The 15,308-nt window shown below is 35.5% G+C and overlaps 3 protein-coding genes across 3 annotated transcripts; 2 read left to right on the forward strand and 1 right to left on the reverse strand.

Annotated features, from left to right (window-relative positions):
• Positions 1–9,226: 9,226 nt before the first annotated feature.
• Positions 9,227–11,403, forward strand: PFICI_03434 (uncharacterized protein; the record flags this gene model as incomplete). Its single annotated transcript, XM_007832015.1, has 8 exons — positions 9,227–9,488; positions 9,549–9,788; positions 9,848–9,943; positions 9,997–10,253; positions 10,314–10,407; positions 10,469–10,643; positions 10,715–10,851; positions 10,904–11,403. The coding sequence occupies 8 exons, from the start codon at positions 9,227–9,229 to the stop codon at positions 11,401–11,403; spliced, it is 1,761 nt and encodes a 586-aa protein (XP_007830206.1).
• A 1,046-nt stretch (positions 11,404–12,449) lies between these two features.
• Positions 12,450–13,406, forward strand: PFICI_03435 (uncharacterized protein; the record flags this gene model as incomplete). Its single annotated transcript, XM_007832016.1, has 1 exon — positions 12,450–13,406. The coding sequence occupies one exon, from the start codon at positions 12,450–12,452 to the stop codon at positions 13,404–13,406; it is 957 nt and encodes a 318-aa protein (XP_007830207.1).
• Positions 13,407–13,526: 120 nt separating this feature from the next.
• On the reverse strand, positions 13,527–15,048 carry PFICI_03436 (N amino acid transport system protein; the record flags this gene model as incomplete). The annotated part of the gene is made up of 2 exons (XM_007832017.1): positions 13,527–13,574; positions 13,645–15,048. 2 exons carry the CDS (start codon positions 15,046–15,048, stop codon positions 13,527–13,529), a joined length of 1,452 nt encoding a protein of 483 aa, XP_007830208.1.
• Between the last annotated feature and the right edge of the window lie 260 nt (positions 15,049–15,308).

A 15,308-nucleotide genomic window follows, 5' to 3' on the forward strand; every position in this document is an offset into this window, starting at 1 on the left:
ATATAGCGTATTTTAGTCGCGTACGCAATCCTTTTAGCGATATTTATATATTTCTTATTATTATAAAACTTATTATATATATATATATATATATATATATATAATATTATTATTTAAATTAACGCGTAAATAATATATATACGGCTATTATAGCCGTAATCGACCTTTTAAAAAAATTAAATTTAACGCAAAAAATAATCCGTATAAAAATTATAAGCGTAGCACCGGATGCTATAGCTTACCTAAAAATAAACGGCGCTTTTTTATTTAATTAATATTTTTCCGCGGCCTTTCGATTTCGAAACCTTTTAAATAAGCCCGGCTAATAATTTCCGCGATATAAGCTTTTAGCGTTAATAAAAATAAAAATAAATAAAGCGCGGCCGCGGCCTAAAACGACTATTACCTATAATTATTCGCTTTTTTACCTTTAAGCCTTAATACGTTCGGTATTATTAAAATAATATTTATTAAACCCAATTTATTTTCCTTTATTTAAATTTTTATATAAAATATTATATTTTAGCGTTTAAACCCGATAGCTAAATATATTATATAGCTATTTATTAATAGCCTATTTATAGCGCTTATTAACAATATCGGGTTTATAAGGTATTAATACGATTATTACGATATTTTTTATTAATATAAAAAGGCTATTAATAAAAAAAATAGCAAAAGCTTTATATTTAATAAATATTATAATAACGGCTATATTATTTTTCGAAAATTTTTAAAACCGCTAAATTTCCTTTAAGCGTTATTTTTCGGGCGTAATATATAAAATAAAGCGTTTTATAATATATTACGCTAATATAATATAATTTATTCGTTTATATTTATATAGCTTTTAATATTATTAAAAGCTAAAATAATACCCGGTTAGCCTAAATCGGGTAATAATAGCTTTAATTATTATTATATATAAGGTGCCTTATATTATAAAATTAGGCTTTTAAAATTATAAGCTAAATTTAAGCCGACGTATTAATAATTATATTTTTAAACCCGAAAAAAGCCGTATTTATACGGATAAGCCTAAATAATAATTTTAATTTAAATATAATAGCCTAGCTATTAAATTATTTATATTATCGTAATTTTTACGTAAAAATTTACGCAACGGCCCGAAAGCGTTTTATTTAGGCCGTTTTTAAATAGCATTATTAAGGTTTAAATAATTAGGCCTTAAAAATTATTTTAAATTTTAAACTATAATTAATAATAAAAAAAAGCGCGGATTAATAATATAAAAACCTTCCGATTATTAACGACGTCGCTAATATATTTTTAAATTATACCGAGCTTAAACGCTAATATAAAATAATTTTAGCTAAGCGTAACTTCGGCGAATTCGCGCTAAAAAAATTTTTTATAAAATATCCGTTATATATGCCGCTTATATACGTTTTAATATAGCCGAACGGTAGTAAAAGGTTTAAAATAAGCTTAAATAAACGCGGTTTAATAAAAAAGGCCCGGAATATAATTACGATATATAAATAATTTCGGTATTATTTTTATTATCGAAAAAAAGGCTAATCGGTTCCGTTTATATATAAAAGGCTATTTTAATAATTTATAATTAATGCTTAGGCTATTACCGAATAAAACGCTTTTTAATATATTAAAAATTACTAAAACAAAATTTATATTAATTTTTATAATAGCTTTAAGGATGCTTTCGCGTTTAATTACCTTAATTTAAATAATATAAGCATTAAAAATATTTATTTACCCGCGTTTTACGTTAAAGGCTTACGGAATATATACCGCTATTATTAAAATTTTATAATTATAACGCGTTTTTTAGGCAAGCTTATATTTTTTATAATTTTTATTACGAATCCGAATTAGCTAAAAATAAAACGTAAATTATTTCCGGGGTAATCCGTAAACGATCGGCCGGATATTAATATTTATATTTTCGATTTAAAGCGTAAAAAGCTATTACGTAATATTATAAAGCTAAATTGCTTCGGCAAATACGCTAAATACGTATAAATTATCGAATATTAAAAATAAAACCTGCCGTATATATATTTATTAATATTTTTAAAGCTTATAAATTACGATCGGCTGCTAAATCCCGCGAATATCGATAAAGTTATTTAAGCAAAAATTTCCGGCTTTAATATTAACCCTAACGGGGTTTTCCGCAATATTATATTTAAATTTATAATTTACGGTTTTTATTTTATTAATTTTTATAATAACGCAAACGCCGTTATTTATATTTTTCCGTATATAATTAATAGGAAATATTTTAAAAAATTCCCGAAAAATTATTTTTCGGAAATAATAATTTACGAAAATAATTATTTTATATATCGCAAACGTTTAATACGTAATATTCCGGGTATAAAAAATATTATAAAAAATTTAGAAAGCGTTAATAACCGCTAAATAATGCTTTATAATCTATATTTAAACCGTAAATATTAAATATATATTAATATTAAAATATATATAACCGTAAAAACCGTAAAATATATATATAAATATATATATAAAAAATCCGATCGGATTATTATAAAGCTTAGCGAAAATTTATAAAATAAAAACGAAATTATAAAATATATATTTAATAAATATATAAGGCCGTATAAGGCTTATTAGCGCCTAATAAAATTTTTTATATATAATTTATTTTTATTTATTAAAACTTTTAATATTTATTTGCCGGGTTAAAATAAAATTATTTATAAGCTAAAATTAGGCAAAGCTACGGCGTAAAAAAAAATTAATAATAACCGGATAAAGCTAATAATTTAAATAGATTTTAATTAAAAATTTATAAAATTTTATAATATATTATATTTAAATTTCCCGTTAATATATAAATAAAATAACTCGATTTTATCCTAAATTAAATAAAAAAATAAAAAATATAACGTAATCGGAAAAATATAATAAATCGGCTTTTAAACCGGCAAAAAATTTTAGTTACGTATATTATTTATTATAATCCCTAACGCGACAAATTAGGATAATTTAATAATTTTCGAAAGCGAAAAATATATAATATTTAAAAACGCTTATAAAGCGAAAAGGCTAGCTAAAAATAATCGGTATTAAAAATATTTTTTCGATAAATTAAAGGATTTTTTAAGCGGGAAGCAAATAAAAAATATTTTTTATTACGTTTTATTAATTTAGAAAATTAATAATTTTTTATATATTTAGGAAAAATTCGGGAAATATTTTTATAACGATTTTTTAAAATAAATCGAACGCTTAAACGGTTAGCCGGCGATTATTAAAAGTTTTTATTTCGATTATAGCCTTTATTTAATTTATCGCTAATTTTTTTAAGCGTATTTTAAAAATTTATTAAGCTATTTTTTACGGCTTTCGATTAAAATTTAATAATCGGTAATTAATTTTTATTAATAAAGCTCGATTATAATCGGGCTTATAAAAAAATAAGCTTTACGTCGAATTTAGCCTAGCTTAATAACGGCTAATAAAAAGCGTTTAACGATATTACGGCGGCTATTTCGATAAATTCGTCCGATATATATTTTTATTTTTAAAGGCCGGCCGGGATAAAAAAAACTTTTTTATATTAAATATTATATTATTATTACCGTTCGCTCGGCGATATAATTTTTTATATAGCGTTATCCGGTATTACCGCGCTATTATTGCTAAAAGGTAAAATTGCCTATTCGAGGTTTAAAATCTTTATTTATTTTTATTTAAATTCGGTTTATACCGTTTTACGCGGGACGGATAAAGCCTAACTTTTTTAAAAAACCGCTTTTATTATTTAAAACGAAATAATTATATAAAATAAATATTACTTTAATACCGTCGATAAAACGCTACGCGATATCCGGGGGCTAAATTATTTTTTTAAAAATATATTAACTTTATTAAGCGGCGATTTCGCTTAAATCCTATTTATAATACGTAAAAATAGCCGCGCGTAAACGGTTAAAATTTATTTTTAAAAATTAAAAATCTAAAACCGGATATAAAAGCTATTTTTAATAAAAAATATATATTTATTACGGGCAAACCCTAAAAATATAATATATATTTAATAATTAAATTTTTTTTTATAATTTATATATAAACGGCTTTATTTATTTATTAAATTTCGCTAAAATTTTTCGGCGTTAAAATAAATTATTAAATTATATATATTTTTGCTTAACGTTAGCTAATATTATAATATAGCCTAATACCTTTGCTTATAAAGCGATTTTTTACGCTTATAATACCCGGTTAAACGATATAAATAACGTTTTTTTAAATCGTATACCCGGGCTTATTCGGGAATACGATTTCGGGGATAAATTTATATATATCGGCCTTTTAAAGGTCGAATTACCTTTTATAAAATATTTTTATTTATTAAAGCTATTAAAAATATTTTTAGCTAAATTACGCTTTAAAATAAAAGCTTTTATTATATTATTACGTAATTTTTTTCCGGATATAAAAATATATAATAATATTTATTTTATTATTATTAAGCTTTATTAAAATAATATCGAAAATTAAATATTAAATAATAAATTTTATAAGTAAATAAAAGCGATCCTACGCTTATAGCTAAATTAAAATAAAAATAATTAGCCGTTTTTATAGTTTTATAAATAGTTTTTTATATAGCTAAGCTTTTTTATAATTATTAATAAATTTTAAAGGTAATTTTTTAATATTATAAGTATTAACTTTAAAATATAAATATTTACCTATAATTAATTTTATATTATAATATCCCGAACGATAAATATTAGGAATTTAAAAATTTTATTAAGCGAAAAAATTATTATTATAAATAATATCGTTTATTTAAAAATTTTAATATTTATTAAAAAAAAAGCGCTATTAATAAATTAGCTCGCATTAATTCGTTTTAGCGTTTTCGGGGAATTTTAACGTTTTTATTTATTTTATATATTTATATATAAAAATAATAAAATTTATAAAATATTTATTTTAAAAGCGAATATATTCGATTATAATAGCAGGTTTTCGGGCTAAAAAATATAAATTTAACGTTATTTATATTGAACGGTAAATATTTATTTATTATATTTAAATACGCCGGCTTTTAAAATATTATAACGGTCGAAAATAATCCTTTAAGCCCGAAAAAGGCTAAAAAAATTTTTAAATTTTATATTATACTAAAAAAAAGCTATAAATTGCCGAAAAATACCGAAAAATGCTAATTTTTATCGAAAAAAACCGGAAATACGGGCTAAAGAAATTATAAAAATACAAAAAATTTTATTACGGTAGTTTATTTTAAAAAAAACTTCCGAATAACGTTAAAAATAATCGAAAAGCGTAAAACGCGGTAAAAAATAAAAGCAGCCGATAAAAGCAAAAAAAAAATCGAAAATAATCGAATATATTTTATAAATTTTATAATTTTTTTATATTTTAAAATCGCCGGTCGTATAAAGTTAAAAAGGATCGAAAAAGGTTTAATTAAACTTTTTTTTTTTAACCTTTTTTAAAAAGCCGCGCTTTTAAAAATTTATAAAATAGATTAACGGTCGAAATTTATCGAAAAACTGCTTTTAAAAGCTTATTAAATCGGTGCGAATATTGCCTTTTTTAGCTATTATAATAATAATTCGAATAAATACTATTACCGTAGCTTTTTATAATAGTATAAAAGCGAAAAAAGCCGGAACCGTTCGAATAACGGCTATAAACGTCGAAAATAATTAAAGGAATACCGAAAATAATTATTAAAGCGGCTTTAAAATTAATAACGTTAATATTATTATTTTTTTTATATTTTATATTATTTGCAATTTTTTAGCGTTAAAAATAATTAAAATTTATTATAAATTAAAGGTTTGCTAAATATTTTTATTATTATTACGCTTTTTATCGGGACGAATTTATAATATATTTTAAGCGTAAAAATATTTTTTTTACCGTAAATTTTTATTAATACGTTTTCGATTATTTTTGGTTATTTATAATATAAATATATTATTTATATAATTTTTTTAATTATTTTAATATTTCGGCTAGCTTTAATATTTAGCTTTAATATTGCGAAAACCGTAATATTAGCCTAATCGCATTTTTTTAGGCTAAAATAATTTTTAGCGAAAATAAAAACCTAATTTTTAGCTAAATCGGCGTTATTTATAACCGGATCGATTAAATTGCAATTATAAGCTTTCGGTATAATAATTTTATTATATAGCGTTTTATTAGGCTAACGGGTATTTTTTATATTAATAGCCGCAAATTTACGCTTAACCGGGGTCGAAAAAGTGCTTTTAATACCGGAAAAAATCGGCAAAGCTTTGCGATTAGCTATTTGCTTTTTTAATTTTTAAATACGTATTTTTAATGCTTTTCGGACCTTTTCGGCTTTTTTTTCTTTTTTTCGGGCTTTTTTGCCTTTAATTTAAGCTTATTTTTCGGAGGCCTTAAGCATTTTTTTTAGCTTATCCTTTTTAAGCTTTTTTTTTTTCCGTTAGCTATAGCCGTAGTTAAAAAGCGTCGAAAGGCTTTAAAAAAAAGTTAAAAAGCGTCGCAAAATCGCGTAAATAATCGGTCGGAACCGAAAAGCAGCGAAATAAATCGCAAATATTAATTCGGGTTAATAAAAATATTAAAATTATTATAGAAATATAATTAGTAATTTTTCGGTAAAAATCGGTAATAAATAATTGCTAAAAAATAAAAATAATTTTAAAAATATAATAAAAATTAATAATATATAGGTTATAAATTAATATACGTTATAAAAAATAAGCTTTAAATCGATTATTTAATCGCTTTAAACCGGGAAAAATTATAAATAACGTAAAATAAGCTATATAATATATTTTTAATAATAATAAAATATAAAAATGCCCGTAAATAAAGGAATTTATAGTTATTATAAAATTAGGTAATATATTATAATATATTAAAAGCAATTGCTTAATATAAAATTGCGCCCGGGGTCGTATATACGCTAATTTAGCTATATTTAATCGCATTAAGCCGGGAAAAATTATAAATAATATAAAATAAATTATATAATATATTTTTAGCGATAATAAAATATAAAAATGCCTATAAGCAAAGGAATTTATAGTTATTATAAAATTAAATAATATATTATAATATATTAAAGGTAATTGCTTAATATAAAATTGCGCCCGGAGTCGTATATACGCTAATTTAGCCGTATTTAATCGCAAAAACTTTAGAAAAATTGCGTTATATATAAAATCGATTTAAAAATCCGATTATTATAATAAATTAGCTTTAAAAAATATACGTAAATGCAAAATAAAGGTATATAATAGTTATAATTTACCGGTAAATTAATAATTTAAAAAAGCTAAAATTATATAGCTAAAAATTACGGGAAAATATAAAAAATCCTATAATATAAATTTTATTTACGCGCTATTACGTAATTTTAATTAGGCCCGATTAGGAATTAATAGTTTTAAATCGGGTTAATTATAATAATTACGATAATTTTGGCAATTATATAGATTTTTTAGCTAGGTACTAATTATAAATAGCAAAAATAATTTTAAATATTTACGGCATATTACGGTGCTTTTTAATTTTACGATTTTATTATCGCTAATTATTTTGCTATAAATTATAGTATTTTTTAACCTTATAATCTTGCTGTTATTAACGATTTTGTTATCGCTTACGGTCTTGCTGTTGCTAATATTTTTTTTGCGTAAGTAAAAAAAATCTGGCTGACAGGGTCAGCTAGTATATTAATAAGTCATTATATATTTCTATTGCAATACTCCAAGCATGATATATTATTAAATCACAATGAATCATTTGTTTATTCGCAGGTCATTGAGCTGCCGAGACTTGCCAAAAAAAAAAAAAAAAAAAGGACAAAATCATAACATGGCATGGCAAAGCATAGGCGTTTGGGGTACTCCGGAAAAGGGCAGTCATTGCTGCGCAGCCCGCAAATCATTCCTATAAATCATATTGCTTATACTGAACGCTGAATAAAAGAACCATCAAGCTGGAATAAACCTGAATATCATATGATGAGCTGGCTTAATATGTATGTCTAAATATGTAATTTTGCCCGTGGCTGACTTCGCCTGAACCATGACCCTAAACCCAGCCGGCCCCTCTCCGGACAATACAGTAAATGCCTGACCTAGTCGAAGTACGGGCCGACCCGCTAACCTCCAATGACTTGTGTGATATGACGCGATACTCGCAGATTCCAGACATCTGCTGAGAACTCATTGTAATGTTGCATCCAATACAATGTCACGAATATCAATTGGTGCAACCATGCCTAGACGCTTCCTCCGTAGTACGTTAGCAGCTCGGCCGATACACGCGGCAGAGCAATGAGCATGGGAGCCAACCACCGGCACAGTGGCGGCACTGCTTGAGCAAGCTTTGTGAGAGGTGAAATGCCGACCTTGAACACCGGATCACGCCATGTCACCCTCGCCTATGCTCATGCAAGTTGCTGTCGCCAGCCGGACCCTAGGCGCTGGCAAACGAGGAGGGTATTTCCAAGACCGCGCACATCTGAATTATACTGCTGCAGATTGGTCTCATCGAATGGAAGACAAAATGCTCCGTTTTCTATTTATGCAAGTCCGATTGAGTTGCATCAACTTTGTCCATCAATACTGTCAAGCTATGTGTATCAATTCAGACCCTGTGATGCAGTCGTGTCACGGTAGCTGCATCTCTCGCATCTTGATCACACACATCGATAAGAAAGGAAGAGAGACTATATCCCGTATTGTACTACCCGTATGACTGGGGAATACCATGAGGAACACGACGCTTGGAAAGTATAGAGCCCTTATCTCTATGCTTTTCATCTTACCTGGTGTGTTTCTCATTGCGAACTCTCCACCTAAATGGGGCAGTTGGCTGCTGCAATATCTCGAGATAATGGCGTGCTGCCAGGGTGCTGGCACTTCATTGCAGCTCAGCTTGGCCTTGCCGCATCTACCAATCCTGGCGTGAATGGACCATCCATAACTCGAATCTTTCGTATAACAGTAACTCACCCCTCACCACGAAACCTGTGACTTGTTGTGCCATTTGAGTTTTTAATTTTCAAAGGTTGTCGTCGGAGCTTGCCGGAGATAGAACAACAAAACAGAGTTCATCTTATCCTCTTCCGAGGACCGAAACCTGGATGTCCGGGCATTAAATCTCGTCAATCTTCCGCTTCACTATCTGCATCTTGATTCTCTGCTGAGCAAGTGCGCAAACTGTGAGCAGCATGTTGTTCAGGCGACACTTGGGGCGCGATCGCGCCACCGAGTCCGATGAAAACTCCTCCACTCCACCAAACGGAACCGTGGCGTATGATGGCGACTTCAAGTACGTTGGAGAGGTCGGCGGTAATGATGCGCCAGAGATGTTCCAAGAGGCAGGTGGTGCCCCTGTAGAAAGTCACTCGCCACTTGGCTACAATGTCGGACCTATCACCATCTTGTTTTTGAACATCAGCATGATGATTGGAACTGGAATCTATTCGACACGTAAGTATCCATGCGTTGGACAATCATCGGTATTCTACCAAGGCGCTCACATCTTTGTAGCATCTTCTATCCTCAAAGGCACCGGCTCCGTCGGCCTTAGCATGATCTATTGGGTATTGGGAGGCATCATCTCGCTCTGTAGTGGTGCTGTCTACCTGGAATTTTCGGCGTATTTTCCAAGTCGATCGGGTGCTGAAGTCGTGAATCTGGAGCAGGCCTATCCCTCGCCGCGCTTCCTTTTCCCGACGGCATTTGCCATGCAAAATGTGATTCTCTCTTTTCGAAGCAGTAATTGTATCGGTAGGTCAAGCCCACCACAGCATTCAATGCCGATGATTTGAGACTAAACACCAGGACAGTGCTTGCAAACTACCTCTTCGCCACGGCTGGTCGTACAGGCACAGATTGGCAGATCAAGGGTGTAGCTATTGTCGCCTACACTGTTGCTGTCATTGGTAAAGCATACACCTCTCTCAACCCAAGCCGTCATTAACTCACTTTTGGATAGCCGCCATCCTTCATACAAAGGGTGCATATTACCTATCAAATGGAATCGGCGCCATCAAGCTCCTCACGCTGGTGTTTATTGCGATCACTGGCTGGGTAGTCCTGGCTGGCCACACCTCGGTCGAGAATCCAAAGGCACATTTTCAAAATGCATTTGAAGGGACCGCGACACCTTATGGGGTGACCAATGCACTTTATCGAATTATCTTCTCCTACGCTGGCTATAACAATGCATTCAATGTTGTGAACGAGATCAAGGTATGTTGCTGTCTCGCGGTTGTTCCCTGGAGCTGTCCCATAAGCTGAACCACGTCGCAGAATCCCGTGAAACAAATCAAGAGAAATGGCACTATTTCTATCTTGACTGTCATGGCTCTCTACATTTTTGCGAACATAGCATATTTCGCCGCCGGTAAGATCAGGGCTTGCTCATTGTTGCTAGTCAAGCTGTTGCTGACCAGGATCTTCAACAGTGAAAAAGGAAGACTTGGAAAATTCAGGCACCATTGCAGCGACACTGTTCTTTTCGTCCGTCTTTGGATCCAGTAAATCTTCCCGGGGACTCAACTTTTTGATCGCGCTCAGCTCCTTCGGTAACCTGATTGCCGTACTGATCGGTGCCGGGCGCCAGTTGCGAGAATGCGGAAGGTAAAAATCCTTGCTCTTTGGTGTATCGACATGTCTGCCGTGTGAACTCTTTTGTTAATCACGTAATATAGGCAAGGAGTCTTACCATGGACTCGTTACTGGGTTTCGACTTGGCCCTTTGGTACACCTGCTGGCCCGTACCTCTTTGATTGGGCCATAACAGTCCTGGTCATTTTGGCCGTTCCTACTGGTGATGCTTTTAATTTCGGTACGTAATGCTCCGTGCATCGATCATCTATCAGTTCCTGATACACAAACAGTCAGCGACCTTGCAGTGTTTCCCAGTTCCTTTTTCAGCCTTGCCATGGCTATTGGACTCTATGTTGTTCGTTGGCGTCGCAAGAAGGCAAACCTTCCCGAGCCTGCCTTCAAAGCGTGGCATCCCGTGGTCATTTTCAATATCCTGGTCCAGCTCTACCTGATTGTGATGCCCTGGTATCCTCCCGCTGCTGGCAAGGGCGATGTCTCGTTCTGGTACGGCACATATGTCGTTACGGGCATTGGTATTGTACTCACTTGCATCGCTTACTACGTACTCTGGGTCAAGCTGCTTCCCAAATGGCGAGGGTATGAACTGCGTCAAGAGGTTTTGCAACTGGAAAGTGGCGCCCAGGGTCATCAGCTGGTCAAAGTGCCCATTGAGCAAGTTGCCGAGTGGGATGCGACGCACGATGCCATCGGGCGCCCAATCGGTGCCGTGAGCTCCAACGATGCCCGCACCGAGGTCCAGTTTTCTAGCCTCGCCGCAGAAAAGGCCTGATTCATGCGTCTATCTATAGATATTAAGGCTACATCCCAGAGACTCCATGCAGAGAGTGGGCCAATAGTAACAAGCTTTTCATCTCATGGCTCTGTCATGAGTACTGCTGATTAGCAGCATTAGCTTGCTAATTTATACGAATCATGCATTAAGCAGGCACATACAAACAAGTTTTGCATAGCCCCTCGAGCAACTCGAAATCATATCATCTACTTTCATCGCAACATTGACCCTTGGAGAGGCGCAATGCGCCAACTGATGAGTAGTGCCTCGTATGTACACCCAAAATCCGGACGGATTTTGGGGGTCGATTTATGTATGCCTAGAAGGACCGATCCAACTAACCTAAATACCTGAACTGCTAAGCGCTCGGGGATACAATCGCATTTCCGAGTACTAGGGCGTCAGTAGACATGAATCAGAGCAGCCATGTTATAAATAAAAGCTCTTGCCATACGGATATCAACGAGTGACTGATATTCATAGGCAGCTGTAGAGCTGGCTGTAGAACTGGCTGTAGAACTGGCTGTAGAACTGGATGTACATTTGGGCAGTATGGGTTGATGTACTGGCCAGCTACTGCCAACTGGGTGCCGGTATATCTGAATCGTGACTCTCACCCCTTCTCTGGACTTGATAAATTGCAATTTCCAAATATGCAATCATGACTTCATGGTAGAACCGTAAAACTGTAACACCGTGATCGTAAACCGTAAGTTCAAATTAAGTATGTGTTTCTTTCTTATGCCAGTGAAACCTGATATAAAATGCCAATAAAAATCCAGCTTAATACCAGGTGCCCAGTACTTTAAATAATGGGATCACTTTTTCTTTTAGGCTCCTTCAATAAGGTTATGTGCCTGCCACCAAAACTCTACTTATTAGCCTTAATATTAATAATTCACCTAAACATTATTTTTCTGGGAAACAATCATGGTGTTTGGGACAATCATTGTTGACGCCAATAATCATTGTTCAGAACCACCCCACCCCAGTACGGTAGACGGCTTATCCCAACACCCTTTGTCACGGTCTTCCCTTTCACCATGGCTCCTGGAAACATAATCATATTTGGCCCAACCGGTCAAGTCGCGGTGGCGGCGGCTCGGATGGCGCAGGACAGGGGCGCAAAAGTGTCGTTGGCAATGCGAGATACGACGAAGCCAATTGTCGGTCTTGATCCCAAACAAGAACAGAGTGCTGGCATGGAGCGCGTCTATGCTGACCTGACTCTGCCTGACACTGTCCGGGCTGCAGTTGCTCAGACGGGGGCCAAGCGGGCGTTCCTCTACTGCATCATGGGCAAGTCTATGCGGCCCAGCATTGAGGCGCTCAAGGAAGCCGGTATCGAGCTCGTCGTCTTCAACAGCAGCTCGACCATCCAAGGCGACCCGCAGGCTGTAGATATGGCAGCCAACTTCATTGCCTGGGCTCATGCACAGGTCGAGATTGCCCTCGAGGAAGTCTTTGGTGTCCCCAGCTACGTCGTTGTGCGTCCGTCGGCTTTCATGAGCAACATCCTCGCTTGGAAGGAGATGGTGAAGAAGGGCCAGCTGAAACTAGTCTATCCAGAGGCCGCCGTCTTCAATTACATTGCGCCAGAGGATATCGGCGCAGTGTGTGGTGCTCTCCTAGCCCAAGGCCCCGAGGTACTGGAGACGAAGGCTGGGCGGAATGTTGTCTATCTTTATGGGCCTAGCCGCATGTCGCAGCGTGAAGCTGGACAAGAAATTGGCCGAGCGATCGACATTGATCTCTCCATCCAGGCTTTGAGTGACAAAGAAGGGGTCCAGTTCTTTGTCGAGAACTTACATGTCCCCGAACAAGCAGCCACAAATTTTGTCAACAGAATGAGAGAAATGAGCGAGAAGGGCCGTAATCAGCATAAGCGGGCGCCTGAAATTCTTGAAGAAGCGATTGGCAACATAGAAAGATACTCTGGACGGCCGCCTACAACCATGGCGAAGTGGCTGGAGGGACAGACGGAACACTTCAGAGCTTGACTGTGATGACTTGGGCAAAGCATCCCGGGCCATATCGCGTCTATGAAGAACTAGTCACCAGGGGGCTTTGATTTATTGACCAGAGCGAATTCTTGGATATTGAAGATATTTATCAGAGACTTAACAAGTAAACACTCCGCTGACTGTCCCTTCTCGGAAATTGTCTCTCTTTGAACATTATGTTAGAGTCTGGCTCAATGTCATAAATGACCATTTGGGGTGTTGAGAAATGACTTACGATATCAACGATGCTTGCATATGTTCCACATCCCAACACAACCAAACCAACCACGAATGCCACAGCGCACATGAGAGCGTGACCAAGGTTTTCGCGGTCATACCATCGGCCCTGCTTGATCAGTTTGTACCACATGAGTGCAGGCAGGTAGAATGAGAATCCCGACACAAACAGAGATGAGCAGAGAGACAAGAGGTCGCTGAAGATGGGAATGGCCTCAGCCGTGATAAACGCCAGAATGGTGATGACAGTAATGATAGCCAACCAGGTGATCCAACCTTTGGTAGTGTTCACAAAACGGGTTATGGAGTGTTTGAATATGCGTCCGTGGATATAGCGCCCGGCAACTGTAATATTGATAGACCCCGAAATGAAAATCACTGGCAGGGCAATGCCAAAGGCAACTCGCGAGACCACATTGCCAGCAGAGAGAAGTGCAGGCGATTGGACTTCAGATCCGACGAATGCGTAGATGATGGCACCTGTCAGGGTGTAGATGATGATCTCAATGATTCCAAGCGACCAAATGGACTTGACATAGTCCTCTGGCTTCTTCAATTCGTCCATGAAAGTGAACTGACACATGGCGAAACTGTACGCAAATACAATGTTTGTGATGGCCACGAAACCTTGAATGAAGGTCGTGTCAGGCGCTGGCCACGCTGACCATGTGCTCTCGCTCAGTATCTCATGGCTTGATCGGATGCCGGTGGCGATCATGGTAATGCCGATGGCGCCAATGATGGAGATGAAGTCAACATAGCCGAGTATCGCCTGTTCCGTAAAGGACGGGGGGATAGCTAGAAGCAATAGGATGATGGCTGATACCACACCAAATACGATTGAACAGACACTGCTCTCGGTGATGTGGGTAAAGGCAATAGTGCCCGTGAGGCAGTGAGATCCGACGAGCAGAATGAGCTCTATCACAAACATGGCACTGCCCAATTCATATCCGAACCTGCCAAAACGGCCAAACAGGAGTCCCATAGCGGCTCCATAGTGGTCAATCTCGGGGAACTTCAACTTGACCAGACCGATGATGTGGCTGGTGTATATGGCCAGCAAGCCGACACCGACGCAGGATATAACGCCGGCGACCATGCCCAGCGTCGCAAAGGCAGCCGGCAGGCTTAGACTGCCCAATGCAATGGCGTTCACAATTAGCACAACTGTGAGTCGCTTCCATCCAAGTCTGCGGAAGAAGGCCTCGCCCTCTTCCACCTTCCGTTCCGAATATCCGGGATCCGTATCCGAACTCTTCTCGCCTGCGCTGCCACGCCGTTTCTTGTCCATGTCTTTGCCGGTGCCAAGTTCCACTCTCTTCGGCTCCGTGGCATCATCGGTGCTGCTGTTCATGTCGTTTTCGGCTAATCCGGAGCCGTACGGTGTTGAGCCGGTCATCGTGGGAGTGCGAATCTGGGTTCGCAGGGTAGAAATACCTCACGAGGCCGTCAATGGATGAATTTCTCTGTTGTTTGGGTGTTTGCTTTAGAAGATTTACTAGCTTCTTTCGACGCAAGTCGCACCCAATGCTCAAATGATGTTTCCCACAACAGCAATGTCTTATACCAAAGCCGACACAATGATCAACACCTCGTTGTCGCCATATGACTGCACGCATTCCAATCTCAAACTCAAGGGAAAACTCTGGCGGGGGGTGG

The sequence above is a fragment of the Pestalotiopsis fici genome (assembly GCF_000516985.1).
Source record: "Pestalotiopsis fici W106-1 unplaced genomic scaffold PFICI_Scf_2, whole genome shotgun sequence".
Classification (NCBI taxonomy): Eukaryota; Fungi; Ascomycota; class Sordariomycetes; order Amphisphaeriales; family Sporocadaceae; genus Pestalotiopsis; species Pestalotiopsis fici.